The sequence below is a fragment of the Phytophthora infestans genome, genomic scaffold (genome assembly GCF_000142945.1).
Source record: "Phytophthora infestans T30-4 supercont1.10 genomic scaffold, whole genome shotgun sequence".
NCBI classification, from domain to species: domain Eukaryota; phylum Oomycota; class Peronosporomycetes; order Peronosporales; family Peronosporaceae; genus Phytophthora; species Phytophthora infestans.
Window position 1 is genome coordinate 332,470 of NW_003303749.1, and position 14,299 is coordinate 346,768.

A 14,299-nucleotide genomic window follows, 5' to 3' on the forward strand; every position below is an offset into this window, starting at 1 on the left:
GTGACAGCTCCAACCGGCTCGGTGATTTTTCACCAAAAATGATGCCGCTGGACTCCAACCTGGAGCTGCACCAATGCTGCAAATTTGATGGCTGGCTCCGCTGAAAACGCTCCTTGCTCCTCGCTGGTCGGACCGAGACACACACGCACCTCTCCGTGCCAGTAAATTTTCGCAGGTATCGCAGCTTCCGAATAGTTATTCGCCTGTCACATTCGGTGCACACTCAACCCAGGGAGCTTCATGTATTAAAAGTAATACTTTTGCTGACTACGGCCATCGGTATCCAATAAGCTCGTGGCTCCTGGCGGTTGATCGCTCGCGGGTTGCAATGGCCCCGCAAAACGAGAGAGCTTGTTCACCACATGATGTCTCGACTTGGTTGAAGGGCTCCATGCGTGTCCATGCTCTTCAGTCCTCATGGTACCATCAATTCGCTCTTATCTCTGCTACCGCGGCCGACGTGTCAGTATTCTACCATTGACGAGTCTCGTTTAGCTCACTGGCAACGCCGGACAAGCTGTCGCCATCCACAACGCAGCGACTTTGCCTTAGCACAGACGTCTGCGATTGCTTCACTGGGGAAAAGAGTCCGGGTGATATGATGTCAGCGCTGCCACCACGCGCTGCCGGCATTGGTCGAGCCAGGAGTGGTGAAAATTCACTTGTAGCCGTGCTCCAGTCTCTGCTCGGCTTAGCACCACAAAGACTAGCCATCCTAACAAGGCTTTCCCGGCCAATAAATTTACAGCACGCCGCCATCGCAGACGCCGCCTAGCCGCTACATGTACTGTATCATTAATAATAGGCTAGCGCACCAAGACGGCGCCAGGAACAGCACCAACTGCTGCATACAAGACCAGCTTGACTATCACAACCAGCTGCGAGACCATCACTGCACCGTCCAAAACGTATCTTTTCAAAAGTATACTTTAATTCAAGTCAGCGCCCGTTAGGCAAAAGTTCACAAAAATAAAGTGTTCGGACTCATCACCGTTGTCTTGTTTCTGGGGATTGATTTTCGTAGCCTGCTCGCCCTGTCGCTCCGGGCACCAACGCCGGCGTGTGCCACTGCCCTCACTTTCCGATACGCCTGGAAGAGGGCAAGTCGCTGTTGCATTTCTGGTGGATCTGGTCGCTGTATCGTTCTTCGACCCCCACCCACCCACCTCACACCCACACACACGCCTGCGTCGCCACCATATTGCCACCAGGATGATGATCCCGGAGTATTCCCCGCGGGGAACCTCCATCACGTACCGGAACGCCACGGCTGTTCCGCCTATGGTATATCGCCTAAGCCTGAAGCCGGCGTCACCCTCGTCACCCAGCTCTCCAACGGCCTCGGCCGCCACTCCCACGACACCGACTGCCACCGCGATCGTCTACGTTCAGAGTCGCCCCACTATCCCAAGCAGCTCCAGCACAGGAACTCTGGTGGCCACTGGTAGTTTCCGTCGTGCTCGTCGACGCAAGAGCCACTCGGAGTCAGCACTGCGTCTTGAGCGCATGTTGGCTCCGGCTCCCCTTGGTCGGCGTGCTCGCCCGTACTTAGCGGGCGAGGAGGCTGACTTGGTCCGCACAGTTACCATCTCTGGATATTCCAAGAATAACCACGGTACCTGGATGTTCAAGGTGGACGTGGGTGGACCCAGCGACAGCAACGCATATGTGGTGCGTCGCCGATTCAAGGACTTCAAGTTGCTGCACGAGGGGCTGTCAGAGCTGTCAGAGCTGCCAGAGCTGCCTCCACATGGCATCGTGTCAGTCTTCCAGATGTTCGTGTCTCCTGACAAGCTGCTTACCACGCGAGCAGAACGCTTGCAGGAGATGCTGCTTGTGATCCACGCGCACCCGACGCTGTACAAGAGTAAAGCGTTCAGCTCTTTTATTGGCAAGAACCCAAGCAGCTACGACACCGGTTATGTGAGCCTGTCGGGCTACGAAGTGCCGGCAAGCCAGCGACCTAGTCCGGCGGGGTCCTTCGACACCAGCTTCTCGGTGTAAAGAGAGAAACCAACGAAGTCGAAGAAGAGAGCAATAAGGGGAACACGACAGTCAAGAAGAGGGAGAGACGAGAGGAAGGGCGATTTAATCGAAGATGAAGACACCACACACGTACAATAGGTGGAGCTACTGGAGAAGAGAGTAAATTATTTATTTACTGAGTTTATCGACCCGTGTACTGGAAGGGTGCAATACACGTAACCATGACTGCGTCTTGTTACTTGATCATGTAGTATTATTAACAACTACAGATATCAAAGTAGTAAATTGGAACTTGTTTCACGGTGACCAGGGTCACAGTGACCGTCACCAGCAACTTCTGCCCAACGAGTCGTCGTCGGCGACGACGCGAGGAGAAAACCGCCCGCTCTGCCGAGACAGCAGACGTGCTACCAACGCTCGATCACCGCGGTGACGTCGCGAGCGTAGGATCGCTTACCATCGTTGTCGATCCAGAGGTGGCGGGAAGCCCGCATCAACGAGACTTCCATGGTTGGAATCCATCCCAAACTGTTGTACCTGTATACTATGGCCGCCATAGTTTTCTTCACGCCATGCACACTGTATTAATAGGGCACTCATTCCGTATTGTCGTCGCCTCTAGGATTTTAAATTAATTCAGTACGGTACTGTCAGTAGCCAGCTACTCTATGTATTAATAACTTTTAAGTTATTAATACATGTTTTTATAACAGGTTACGTACGACTTTTTCCAGGAGGTTAGACTGGCCAATTTCAGTCTTATTCCTGCGCCAGCAGCTCAGCGCGTACTCCAGCCGTTACGCGAAGCTTTTCTACGATTAAGCGTGCCAAGCCCATTCGCATCAAGAAGAGCGAGGCTCGCCGCGTCGTTCCTGATGCACCTAAGCCAAAGAACGCACTTACAGAGACCCCTGCGCCACCCCCGCCAGCGAACCCCTTCGTACAATCCGAGCAGCAGGCACCGCAGACGTTCGGTGGCGTCATTAAGGAGGTCGGTCACTTTCCATAATGGCGGGTTTATTTATTGTAGAGGTGACGAGGACTCACTTGTTCGTGATGAATGTGCAGAGTTTCTTGTGGGGGCTTGGAGTGGCTGCTGCGTTCTCCGTGATTGGCATTGTTTTCAGTAGCATGGAGGAGGTACGCTTGGCTTTCTATTAGATGTGTATGGCGCTGTAGGATGCTTACTTTTTTCGGCACTGTATTGCTGTGCTCTAGACGACGTCTCCGGGTAAGTTCGAGGGCAGCATCGTCGTCCCTCGGAAGGACCAGCACTGAGATACGTTTACAACACAAAGGCCAAGCGTATCCAACGATTTACGTGTTCATTGACAATTCTAATCAGAAATGCTGGGTGGCATCCATAAGCCACCGTCCCTTTTGCCGCTACCCGGCGTCGTACATACTATAACGTTATTACGGTCTCGCTTCCATACCTTTCATCGTCGTGCTCTTCCAATGGAGCTCGCTTAGGCAGGTTGCTGAGCCTCCATCACCTCGCCACTAAATCCGAGAGCAAGTTAATCCCAATCGTCATCTGAATCCGAGTCGGCGTTCGACTTGGTCTCCTCGTACTCGACGTGGATGCGCCGCATCGCCATGGCATTCGTGATGGCTTCATTGATGGAGCCTGGTTGTGTCACGGGTGGCGGCGGAGGTTTCGCGGCGGTCGATGCACCATCAGAGTTGCCACCTGCCGAGTCATTGAAATCGTCACTCTTCTTAAGCTGAGTTCCCTGTCGAATCGCTGCCAACAGATCGCCACGACCACCACCGAACGGGTTCGGACGTCCAGGCGGCAAGCCCGTTACTGCTGGTTTCGGAGGTGCTGAAGGAGGTGGAGGAGGTGCAAAGCTCGCCCTGGAACTCGCCCGAGAGCTCAGTCGTGAACGGGATCGACTCTTCTTGCCACGCTGCGTATCTTCAGCAACCGAACTGATAACACTGCTGGAAAAGTCGGACGTCCTTGGCTTCCTTCGCTGCGTTGATGAAGCTGCTGATTCGCCTCGCTGTCGTGTCAATGGCTTTGGAGTATCAACTGACGTGTCCGAATCGGACTCTAGGTCGGAATCCAAGCCAAACAATCCCTTTGATGCTTTTACTTTGGCAGCTCGAGGTGGCGGGCTATCGCTTCGAGATGAAGCAGATGAAACAGTCTCTTCCTTCCTGGGATGGGGTGCAACTGGGCTTCTTGGAGGCCTTCCATCGGATTGTGCACCGTTCGAAGCACTCTCGTTCGGCTTCTGTCCGTTCGCCAGTGCACGCGCAAAAGCACCGTCAATGTGGTATTCAAACTGGAACCGCTCACTTGATAGCACTCCCGGTAAAGCCACTAACTGCTGCAAGTACAGACGGAATTCCTGCCCACGCTTCTCCATGTTCTCCGGTTTTGTGTTGCTGCGTAAGCGATGCTTAGACGGGAACTTCGGCAAGGTAATTCCAGGGAAAGCCGACATCAAGCGCGTGTGGATCTCCTCAAACTCCGCGTATGTGAATGAAAACGTGTGCTCCAAGTTCCCGAACTGAAGCGTAAACGTAAACACGCCAACTGACTTTCTGCCTTCGGTACGCAACGCAGATGATGTAAATAACACAACAACACTAGGCCCTGCTCCACCAGCTCCAATATTGTTAGTATGGACATTCTTCGGACTTGTAGACACCATTTTGCGTGGCTGCGCGAAGAACGAGGTGTCTGGTCACAAATATCAAGAGTGAGAACAGCAATATAGAACTCAATTAACGAAGCACGACGTACCATTGTCAGAGGCGGAGTCACTTGACACTTCCTCACTGCTCACAGACGGCGCAGGGACCTTCTTCTTCATCGGTGTCGGACGTGCATTCACACTCAAATCGCTTGAACGCATACTGGCCGAAGCACGAGAATTGCCGTTAACAGCCTTGCTTTTCCGTCCACCCACACCAAACAGCCCCGTATCAGAACCCTCGTCCTCGTCGCTGCTACTGTCATCAAATAGCCCTCTGCGACCGGAGTTCGACTTGGTCGTGGGTTTGGATGAAACATCCTGCGCCATCGCCTTCTTCAAAATCTCCTTTCCTTCAGCACTCAGCTGGGAATCGCGTTTCCGATTGCGCACCTTCCCGTTGGCTGCTACCGGACTTAAGGCACTGCTGGCGACGCTCATCTCCTCAACAGTGTCAGCTCGATTACGTCGGATTGCAGCTAGACTCGCAGCGAAGGCGTTTGCCATCGAAGGTTCTGGAGCAGGGGGACTGCTGCTTCCATTCGATCGATTCGCACTCTTCTTTGCCTTCCTATCTGGCACAGCATGCGAAACTGTGGTTACGGAACTCATTGTGGACCCAAACGAGTCGCGGCGGCTGGTACGAGATGCTCGAGACGCAGATTTTGGCCTCCCTCCGCCCAAAATGGCAGCCATATTGTCTTGAATATGCTGTTTGCCCTTGTCTGCACTCGAAATTCGGCGACTGCTTTGAGAAAAAGACGAGCGGGCTGCCATGGGGTCCTCATCTCGATCGAACGCGAACGAATCAAACGACGCACTGCGTAAACTGCTGCTGGACCTTGAGAATCGAGACTTGCCATCATTAAAATTGTCGTGGTCAAAGAGCGGAGGAGGCGGCGGGGGAGGTGGAATGCCCATCGATGCTCTTGAAGACATGGAAATTCGAGAAGTACTGGACCAGCGAGGCGGCGGCGGGGGAGGAGGTACATGATCATGTCTAGACCCCGTCACGGACGAAACTGAAGAAAGACGCGAAGACATCGAAGAACTGTCCGAGATATCGCTCCCTGAAGACCTTAGACGCAAAGTAGCGTCATTGTGAACAACACCACCGACCTCGAAAACTGTGCACCAAGTGAAAACCACATTAGACCGCAATCGCTCCAAATCTCAGTACAAAGGCACTTACATTGTCCTGGCGGAGGCAGTTCCACGCGAACTTTCGTCTTCTGCTCCACCACTTTGGTATGCAAGGGTTGCACATTCTCCGTTTTACCTCCCGCGGCTTCCTCCAGTCTTCGTCTGTACGCTGCCTTATTAACTCTCCCCATAGTCGGCGCATGTCGACGTTGCAGTCTCTGCTTCCTCTTCTCCAGCATTCTGGCTGTGTCGTCGTCTAGCGAGCCAATGTCGTCGATCCGTTCCAATGGCGTCATATTGTTGATCTCTTCCTCTCGGGCTAGCAGTCGATCCTGCTCTTCTTTGATCATCCGCGCCTTCTTCTCCTTCCACTTGCGGATCTGTTCCTCTCGTTCTTGTTGCAGTCTCTTCTCCTCCTTCTTGACACGATGTCGCTCGCGTCGAACCTCCTCCCCCGCTGCACTTTGAGGGTCCAGTACAGCCATAAACCCTCGACACCATTTCTCCAGGTCCACGCGGTTAAAAGCTGCCAGATGCATCCGCGACTTGGCGTTGCGCTCTACTTTAAGCTCCAGTCCGTACGAGTCTACTTTAAGTAGACCGTCTCCGTCCCAGCCACCGAAGCCTTGCAGATAGGCAGAGTCTACCTTGCTGCGTGTCTCGATGTCGCTGCCGTCGAAGAACTCAAGCTTGCGGTTCATTGTGAGCACTACGTAGAGCTCTTTGAGGGTCTTGCTGCTGATGGTTGGCTTCCAATTGGGAGGCTTCGTGCCTCCACTGCGTGGGGATGCAGGATCATCGCGCTTGCAGAGCAGGAAGCCCTCCTGCACGACCCAGGACCCACCTCCCATGGTCTGGTCCGAGGAGCTTTTTGTATGGAATTTCTGGGTATGAAGACAGTCGCAGAGAAGAGGAGCTGTCCGACAAAACGTGTCTCCTTTTGACCTGGATTTTTAAAAGCATCAAGTGAGAAGACAAGTGTGTAATGAGACAGTATCCGGACACAAAGGTGCATGCGACATCCGTATTTTTTGAACTGATGATGCACTCCAAGGGTCGGAACTACATGTACATGTAGCTACACGCCGTGTAGCAGCGACTGCGCTTGGCTGAGCTCCTCGTACAGCGCCAGAAATTTGTTCTTGCTCATGTCTAAGCGGAGCTCACAGCTTTCGGGTGCAGCAGTTGTCGCCACGTTGCATTCCACCACCGGCTGGTCCAGCTTCAAGTTCAAAATCACTTTGGACGGGTCCTTCTCCACCTTCCACTCAATCTTCTCGACGCCAGGAAACTGTGGGAGTATAACAACACACAAGAGAGTCTGATATCAGCATACAGTAGTAAATATGGATAGGAATATTCAAACCTGAAAGCGTCGGGCACGTTGCTGGTCTTGGATGTGGACGCGAAGATCCTCGTAGCTCTGCGCAATGGTCTCCGCAGTCTCTTGTTGCATGCCTAGCTGTTGCAACTCCTCCACCAGATCTATGCGGTTGACATCGTACTTGGCAGCGTGTATCAAGATGAATTGTAGCACAGCAACTGCAGCCTGCAAGGATACTCGAAGCGTCAGGATCCCAATCCCCGCCGGAGTAAGGGTTCAAAACTCATTGACCTTGGCATCTGCAGCGTCCTCAAACAGCTTTTGTGTCTGATCCAGCTCCTGTAGATACGAAGGCAGCACTGCTAAGCTCTTTGATCCACTTTCCGACTCATAGCAAGCAACATCTCAACGGACCTGCACTTCGATATCGACCCCAATTGCTGCACACATCGCAGCCAGATCGTTCTTCGTCTGAGGATTAGCGCCAACAGCAGCATAGCACATTAATCAGCGCATCAATTTACTATTATTACTGTACGCTAATCAAAACCAATGACGCACCACTTTGCTGTGCTCGCCCGACAGCAACAACAGCTCGGCCAGCAGCCAGTCAGGCGGCTCCAGGCCTCCGCAGAACCGGAATTTCTGCACCAGATGCACAACGCGTAAGTGCTGCGCATAGTCTTTCCCTTGTATACTGTGTCAATGGGGTCTAATAGTACGCAGACCAGCGCGCATCTTGGTGATCATCACACCACGCACCATTTTTCTCGCTTGCAGAAATACTCAGATCTGAGCCTAAATCTCTCATCTCAAAAGGTCGCAAAGGAATTCTGAAAACGACAGTTGCTGACGGTCTCATTGTGGCGCATGCATAATGGCGGTGGCAGCGCTGTCTGCACCGAAGCATCGTAAGGACGCAGAGGGCGACAATAACAGCGCAGACAGCTTCGCCTTGCTGCTCGTGCAGGAGTGGCTGGTGGCCTGCAAACTCGCTGCCACGGCGCAATGTCTTGTGGACGAATGCGCACGATCAGAGCGAGATATTCCAACAAAAATGCTGTGGAAGCGAATGGTGGAGAATTTGGGTTTCGGTCCACGGAGCCCAGCGACCGGAGGGAAACGTAGCAGTGGCAGTACGACATTGCTCGAAGCTTTGATCAGGCGAGTAACTGAACAGCACGAGAAAGAAATAGCACAGACGCTTCGAAACCAGGCCATGGTCCCACAGCAGCAGGTTGTGGTCATGAGCAAGAAGAGAGAATTAAAATTTGTTCACAAAAGGTCTTTGCCGAGATTCAACAATAATGACTCGGAAAGAACACCCGAGCTATCGACTTCATCGTCTTCCGTTGGACTCCGACCAAAGTCTGCGATGGTCTACAAGAGCACATCCGATCTATCGAAAGCGTCAAGTGGTGACTCACTCAATAATAGCGGCGCGAAGGCTTCGATGTCGCCTGGTACGGTCTCCTTGGTGAAGAAGAAAAATACCTCGAGTAAGAGACCCATCAGCGCTGCTAGCGTGTTCACAACACACAGAGACTCTGTGATGAAGAAGAATAGTGTTGCGATAATTAAAACTCCACCATCGCGCTCACCGACGTGTAATTTTGGTCAACATGTCGTGATAGAATCAGTAGATGAAGCGATGAAACCACTTGCCCACCACCACAACTCAACGGTGGGGATACGTGCAAGTTTGCCTCGTATCACGGAAGATACTGGACCAGCAATTGAGGAAGACGATGAAGGTAAAGAAAGCCCTTTGCAGGACGAAGACGAAGCGCCTTCTCAACTAGCACCAACGTTATCCCTCGAGGAAATGAGCGAGGAACGTCTCACGGAGCAATTTGGATCGCTCTCGCGCTGTGCCATCAAGAAGCTGCGTCGTGTATTGGCAAAGTCGCACGCGTACTCACAGGAGTTTGAAAAGTCCCAGCGTACAGTGGACAAGATCAAGGCACGCGCTAAGCTGCGTCAATTGCGTCGCGTGCTTGCGGAAGAGCAGACACCTTTATTAACTAGTACTATGGCTCCTCTCACAAGTGAACCGTGTTCCCTCTGCTTATACGTGTTCCCGAAGAAGAACCTCATGACAAAAGTATCCTACAAAAGCATTGTCGATCTACGAGCGTCCTGGGCAGCAGCAAGCGGAGCAACAACCAGTGAGGAGGCCGCGCAGCAAGCTGCGGAGGGGATGACTCACGCGCGGATGACGCATTTGTACGACGAGGCTCCAGTTTGCGCATTTTGCTCGCAGCTAGTACTGAACTCCTCTTCGTATCGGGTACGTTTGCTGCATATTAAGTTAATATTATTGTCGCCTTACACAGCGGCGTGTAAGTGCAGCCCTCATCGGCAGATCGTCGAGCACAGCATACCAGGGAGCGACACGAGGGCCTCGAGATCTTAAAGGAACTCGAAGCGAAGAAGCGACGTGATCTCGAGAAATGCGACCCGCTCGACTACCACAACTTCGAACTAAACAGCGATGACGGCGGCGACAGCGATGTTGAAGAGGTCGTGGAGTTGGGAACGGACGGCCGTCGGCAGGTTGTTCGCCGACGTCGTCGACAGACGATGCGCGCACCCGTGCAGCTCGGTGTGGTGTCCAAACGCCTGCACTACGATCACTTACGCAGCGACTCGCTCCACATGCTCACATTGAACGAGTGGCAGAACATCACGCGCTGAATCAATGAAATTCCACATGACCCAACAGCAACATCAGCAGACTGTTAGTGAAAGTCATCTGCTGCATGGTAGTGGCCAGGGGTATTAAATGATTTTGAAGGACAACCAGATTATCGATGGGAAATCAATGCCATCGGAAGGGTCTGCATTACAACAATGCCAATACCGGTACATGTACCGGTAACTTCAACACATTTCGCAATTCCAGGATCGCCACAAATTGGGAGTAAAATTTGGGCCCGCTGACGATTTGCATCGTTTAGCATCGGAAGGCTTCACCTCCGTCTGCATTACAACAATGCCAATACCGGTACATGTACCGGTAACTTCAACACATTTCGCAATTCCAGGATCGCCACAAATTGGGAGTAAAATTTGGGCCCACTGACGATTTGCGAGAATCAGTATGAGATGGCTGCGCAAGTACGTGGCCTAGGACAAAAAGTCACCGCGCCTAAGGCAAAATTGCCACAGTGCTGGCGAACGTATACACTGTTCTCCTTCTCCGGTCTTTGCTATCTATAAGATCCTGTACGAAAGAAGTCAAGCGCTTTTAATAAAATGCGCCAAGGCTAGGTGCATCTTCGGAGTTGAAGCGTGGACAGCTGTGCCAGCGCTTTCCTTTACGTTTCGCTCCCAAAGATTTGACTAGAAACCCATAAGGCTTTATTTTTGCTTCCATTTGTTATGCGGATGTGCGTCCAAACGGTGCAGTTTTCCTCAAACAAGATTTCTAAAAACTGGTCAGTCAAAGGCTAAACCGCGCCGAGGGCAAAAAGGATTTGTGTGGCGATGCAATGCGCTTCGTGGTATTATATTACAAAACGTAATGCTGCGCAACTCTCATTCCGAAGCTGTTAGACAAACTATTACGTAGTATTACTTGCGTTAAGTAATACATGTAAGTACATTTGCATTTGAGGAATGCAGTATTAGAACCCCAATTTAATGCTAGTGTGACCGTTTTTTTTAGGGCTCTCACTGAACCAGCTGTACCCATTTCTACCATTCCCCCATTTCCCGTTCCGCGCTACTGCTGATTGAAACACAACCTCAAACGTCCAGTCCTACACAGGTGAGCAGCTCAGATGGTCGCGACCGACAGCGCAGTGAAGCCGAAGCGCTCTAGCTTCGTGCTAGGTGGGTTCCTGCCCAAGGTGCCTACCTACCGTAAGGAGAAGAAGGATCCCAGTAGCGTCGTTCTTGATCAGGAGGCCGAGGAGGAGCCTGTGCTCGACGATAATCAGGTTGAGGACCAGCCCAGTAAGTTACCGGATTTCCCTGGCGAGCGCCGCTCTCACGACGGCGTGGTGCCCGCTCCGTCCGCCGCATCTGTAGCGGCCGCCGCTATCCGTCGCCGTGGCATGTCCATCGAGCAGACGGCAACGTCACTCTACCGCCGCATGAGTGTGCGCCAGAACTCCGCCCCCGAGCCGGCAGAGACTGCCAAGCCGTCGCCAACAGGCAGTGACGAGAGATCACCGTCGCCTCAGACGGACACTGTGCTCACGGTACGACGTGGCATGTGCGTGGCCACGACGTTCGGCACGGGCGCCGTGCTGGACGTGCGAAACGATGACGGCTTCGTCGTGGTGCAGCTGGTGCCCAAGAGCATCGCGTACCTGCGTGAGGAAACTATTATCAGGGAAATTAAGAGTGTGGTAGGCGAGAGAGTCAAGACTCGCTGGGGTATGGCCACTGTCGAGCAGTACTACGTCGAGGAGGACATGTACAGCATCGCTTTGGACTGGCGTTGGGACGATGAGCACGTGTGGCGCATGAAAGCGACAACCAAGAAGTTCGAGAAGATCCACCCGCGTGGAACACTCATCCAGAACACCAAGAACCGCTTGTTCGAAGGCTACAGCTCGCTGCGGGAAAGCGTCGGGTCCAAGCTCATCACCAGCAAGAGGTAGAGGCGTGCATTGCTGATTTTTGCTGCTAGAGGGTTTTATATATTGTTAGAGACCGTTTCCGGGATGGGTTTCTCATAGTGTTTCGTTTGTTGTGTGTCCTTTCACGCTGGTGCGTATGGTGAGACAGCGTGGCAGTTAACACCAAGCATGACGCGGTGGAGCAGCCGGATCTGGGCAAGGCGCAGACGCCTTTCGGTGTCTGTACGGTGCTGAAGGTGCGCACGGACAAGTTCTTTGTGGTCAAGACGCCAATCGGTGCCACAGCGTACCTGAACGCGGATTCGGTGCGGATGCTGGGACGACGGACGCATTTCGTCAGTGGAGACCGCGTCAACACGCCCTACGGAGCAGGTCACATTGCACACTTCCGCGAGGAGGATGAGACGTATGCTGTGGAGCTGGAGGCGCCGTCAAGTGCCGGCCAACTGCCGTTGCTGTTCATTAGCGACGTGCATGCCGAGACAGACTTGACGTACGCACCAGTGGCTACGCGCCTGTCCTCGATTCTGAACATCACACGCACGTCCATGATGAACGCCGGTGAGAGAATGCGCAGCGCTTCGGTTGCTGCTGGAGGCCTCCCCACGCTCCCGGCTAACCTGCCTGCGCTCCCGGGTGGCCTACCTACGCTTTCCAGCGTGAAGGCCAGAGTTTCCACCATGACAACCATCAAGATGGCCCCGTAAGCATGTTTTTTTTAGCTATTGGGGTAGTCGCGCTTCTGACGAATTTGTTTGGTTCTTTTAACAGGAAGGGAAAGTTCCACAAGGATGAGCGTGTGCTGACATCGTTCGGATCCGGTTTCGTTGTTGAGGCTCGTCCACAGGACAAAATATACCACGTGAATCTACGTCGACTCAAGTTCTCGGGCTACTTCCACGAGGCGAGTCTGGCTCCGTTTCCCTACGAGCGCGTCACGCATTTTGTGGTGGATGGCCGTACGGTTCCGGCGCCACCTATTCCCAAGAACGCCAGTGATTACAAGCGTCGCGCTGTGATTTCCGCGGCAATTAAGTCGGCCCGTGAAGGCAAATACCTTGCTCCAACAGTACCTGCAAAGCCCGAGGAGCCCAAGGTCGAAACACCTGAGGCACCGATCGATGCCATGGCCGCCGCTGAAGCTGCTGTCGCCGTGGATGCCGCCACCGCTGCGGCTGTCCCCGCACCGGTGCCAGTCGCGGAGTGAATGCGTCAAAGTCTCCGAGGAACCACGTTCGCAAACAAAAAATCGGCCTAAAGGATGTGAGTGTCTCCATCCGCACTGTCTTGCGACCCACAAGTTGCGAGCATTCGTAGTAGCAGTAGCTTCAGTTCGCCATCGAGTTTGTATAATGGAGCCGCGTTCAATTTTTACAACAGTCTTGGAGAGCGGAATAGATTTCATTTTTCAGTAAACGAGTTTCTAAGCAGGTAAGTCAATCTTGTTGTTTCGCCAGCAAGCGGTGCTGCTCTTTAATGATGTTATTTTGCCTCGAGCTGATGCCGATGTAGCGTGTAGATGGCACAGTCTCATCGCGAACTTGGTCTGTTTTCTTCTTGCGGTTGTCCCGACTCGAAAAGATTTTCAGCGATGGATGTGGTGACTGTTGCTGCGCGATAGCGCTACTTTGCTGGGACTTTCGCATTCGCACAGCCTCTTTGTATTGCTTTCGCCAAAACACATCACCCGTCTCACTGCGCTGTTTATAAGCGCTCGCAACATCGAATCGCTCGTCGTGAGGCACGTCGATGGCACCTGGACATCCGAGTAGAGCTGCCGTAGCTGCGGGTGTCATGGGAGTACGAATACCTATGTTTGCCTGGGCGTATTGAGTTGACGTTATTGCATTTCGAGAGATCATGTTCGTAGACGGCGAGCCCGGTACAAGTGGCGAATTAGCCTTCCACGCTGCTTGAGGCGCGCGACCTCCTGTGGTGTCGAGATGTAGAGTCCGCAACTCGGCAATCAATGCTTTAGCTTTATCTAGCTCCACGCGGTGCACGTTGCGCTGTTGCAATGCTTCGGCCAGCGCCAGGTCCTTTTCTTCGAGTAGATTCTTCAGCTCTTTAAGCTCTGTTTCATGAATACCACAGCCGCAATTGACGCCTCTCTTCTTGCTGCCAGCTCGGACATCCTGGCTAGCCATCGGAAACTCTCCATTTCGTTCTCGCAGCTCATACTGCTGCAGCCTCTTGTACGCCGCTGTCAATTCCTCTTGCTGCCGAGCAAAGTCCTGCGTGAGTCGCTCAATAGCTGCTGCCATCCTCAGCATTTTGTGGTGAGCGTCTAGCTCGTCCTCATTTACCGGCGCGACAAAATCATCATCCGTGATCTCGTTGCGCTGGCCAACGTATCGCGGCTGTTCCATTTCTGAAATTGAGCGTCGAAAAATATTTAATGAGGACGCCCAGCGGACGAGCCAAAAATATCGCTGGTTCTTTCAACCTGAGCATTAGTGACTCACTAAGGCTCAGGTTGAAAGACTAGTAGTGAGCCTCGTGCGTGCTATAATAACTGCGCGCTCAGGAAGCATTTTCCGTCAGAA

At 52.9% G+C, this 14,299-nt stretch overlaps 7 protein-coding genes across 7 annotated transcripts; 4 read left to right on the top strand and 3 right to left on the bottom strand.

Moving 5' to 3' along the window:
* Nucleotides 1-1,088: 1,088 nt before the first annotated feature.
* PITG_06757 (uncharacterized protein) lies at nt 1,089-2,004 on the top strand (the record flags this gene model as incomplete). Its single annotated transcript, XM_002904702.1, has 1 exon — nt 1,089-2,004. The coding sequence occupies one exon, from the start codon at nt 1,213-1,215 to the stop codon at nt 2,002-2,004; it is 792 nt and encodes a 263-aa protein (XP_002904748.1).
* Nucleotides 2,005-2,493: 489 nt separating this feature from the next.
* Nucleotides 2,494-3,147, top strand: PITG_06758 (uncharacterized protein; the record flags this gene model as incomplete). Its single annotated transcript, XM_002904703.1, has 4 exons — nt 2,494-2,496; nt 2,609-2,630; nt 2,781-2,977; nt 3,055-3,147. 4 exons carry the CDS (start codon nt 2,494-2,496, stop codon nt 3,145-3,147), a joined length of 315 nt encoding a protein of 104 aa, XP_002904749.1.
* Nucleotides 3,148-3,292: 145 nt separating this feature from the next.
* On the bottom strand, nt 3,293-6,688 carry PITG_06759 (uncharacterized protein; the record flags this gene model as incomplete). The annotated part of the gene is made up of 4 exons (XM_002904704.1): nt 3,293-4,681; nt 4,745-5,821; nt 5,887-6,558; nt 6,616-6,688. The coding sequence occupies 4 exons, from the start codon at nt 6,686-6,688 to the stop codon at nt 3,507-3,509; spliced, it is 2,997 nt and encodes a 998-aa protein (XP_002904750.1).
* Nucleotides 6,689-6,915: 227 nt separating this feature from the next.
* PITG_06760 (uncharacterized protein) lies at nt 6,916-7,611 on the bottom strand (the record flags this gene model as incomplete). Its single annotated transcript, XM_002904705.1, has 5 exons — nt 6,916-6,978; nt 7,048-7,128; nt 7,204-7,386; nt 7,453-7,500; nt 7,576-7,611. The coding sequence occupies 5 exons, from the start codon at nt 7,609-7,611 to the stop codon at nt 6,916-6,918; spliced, it is 411 nt and encodes a 136-aa protein (XP_002904751.1).
* Nucleotides 7,612-8,038: 427 nt separating this feature from the next.
* Nucleotides 8,039-9,858, top strand: PITG_06761 (uncharacterized protein; the record flags this gene model as incomplete). Its single annotated transcript, XM_002904706.1, has 5 exons — nt 8,039-8,044; nt 8,087-8,624; nt 8,811-8,845; nt 8,936-9,451; nt 9,580-9,858. 5 exons carry the CDS (start codon nt 8,039-8,041, stop codon nt 9,856-9,858), a joined length of 1,374 nt encoding a protein of 457 aa, XP_002904752.1.
* A 1,088-nt stretch (nt 9,859-10,946) lies between these two features.
* Nucleotides 10,947-12,960, top strand: PITG_06762 (uncharacterized protein; the record flags this gene model as incomplete). The annotated part of the gene is made up of 3 exons (XM_002904707.1): nt 10,947-11,770; nt 11,902-12,456; nt 12,525-12,960. 3 exons carry the CDS (start codon nt 10,947-10,949, stop codon nt 12,958-12,960), a joined length of 1,815 nt encoding a protein of 604 aa, XP_002904753.1.
* A 175-nt stretch (nt 12,961-13,135) lies between these two features.
* Nucleotides 13,136-14,017, bottom strand: PITG_06763 (uncharacterized protein; the record flags this gene model as incomplete). The annotated part of the gene is made up of 2 exons (XM_002904708.1): nt 13,136-13,816; nt 13,886-14,017. 2 exons carry the CDS (start codon nt 14,015-14,017, stop codon nt 13,190-13,192), a joined length of 759 nt encoding a protein of 252 aa, XP_002904754.1.
* Nucleotides 14,018-14,299: the final 282 nt, after the last annotated feature.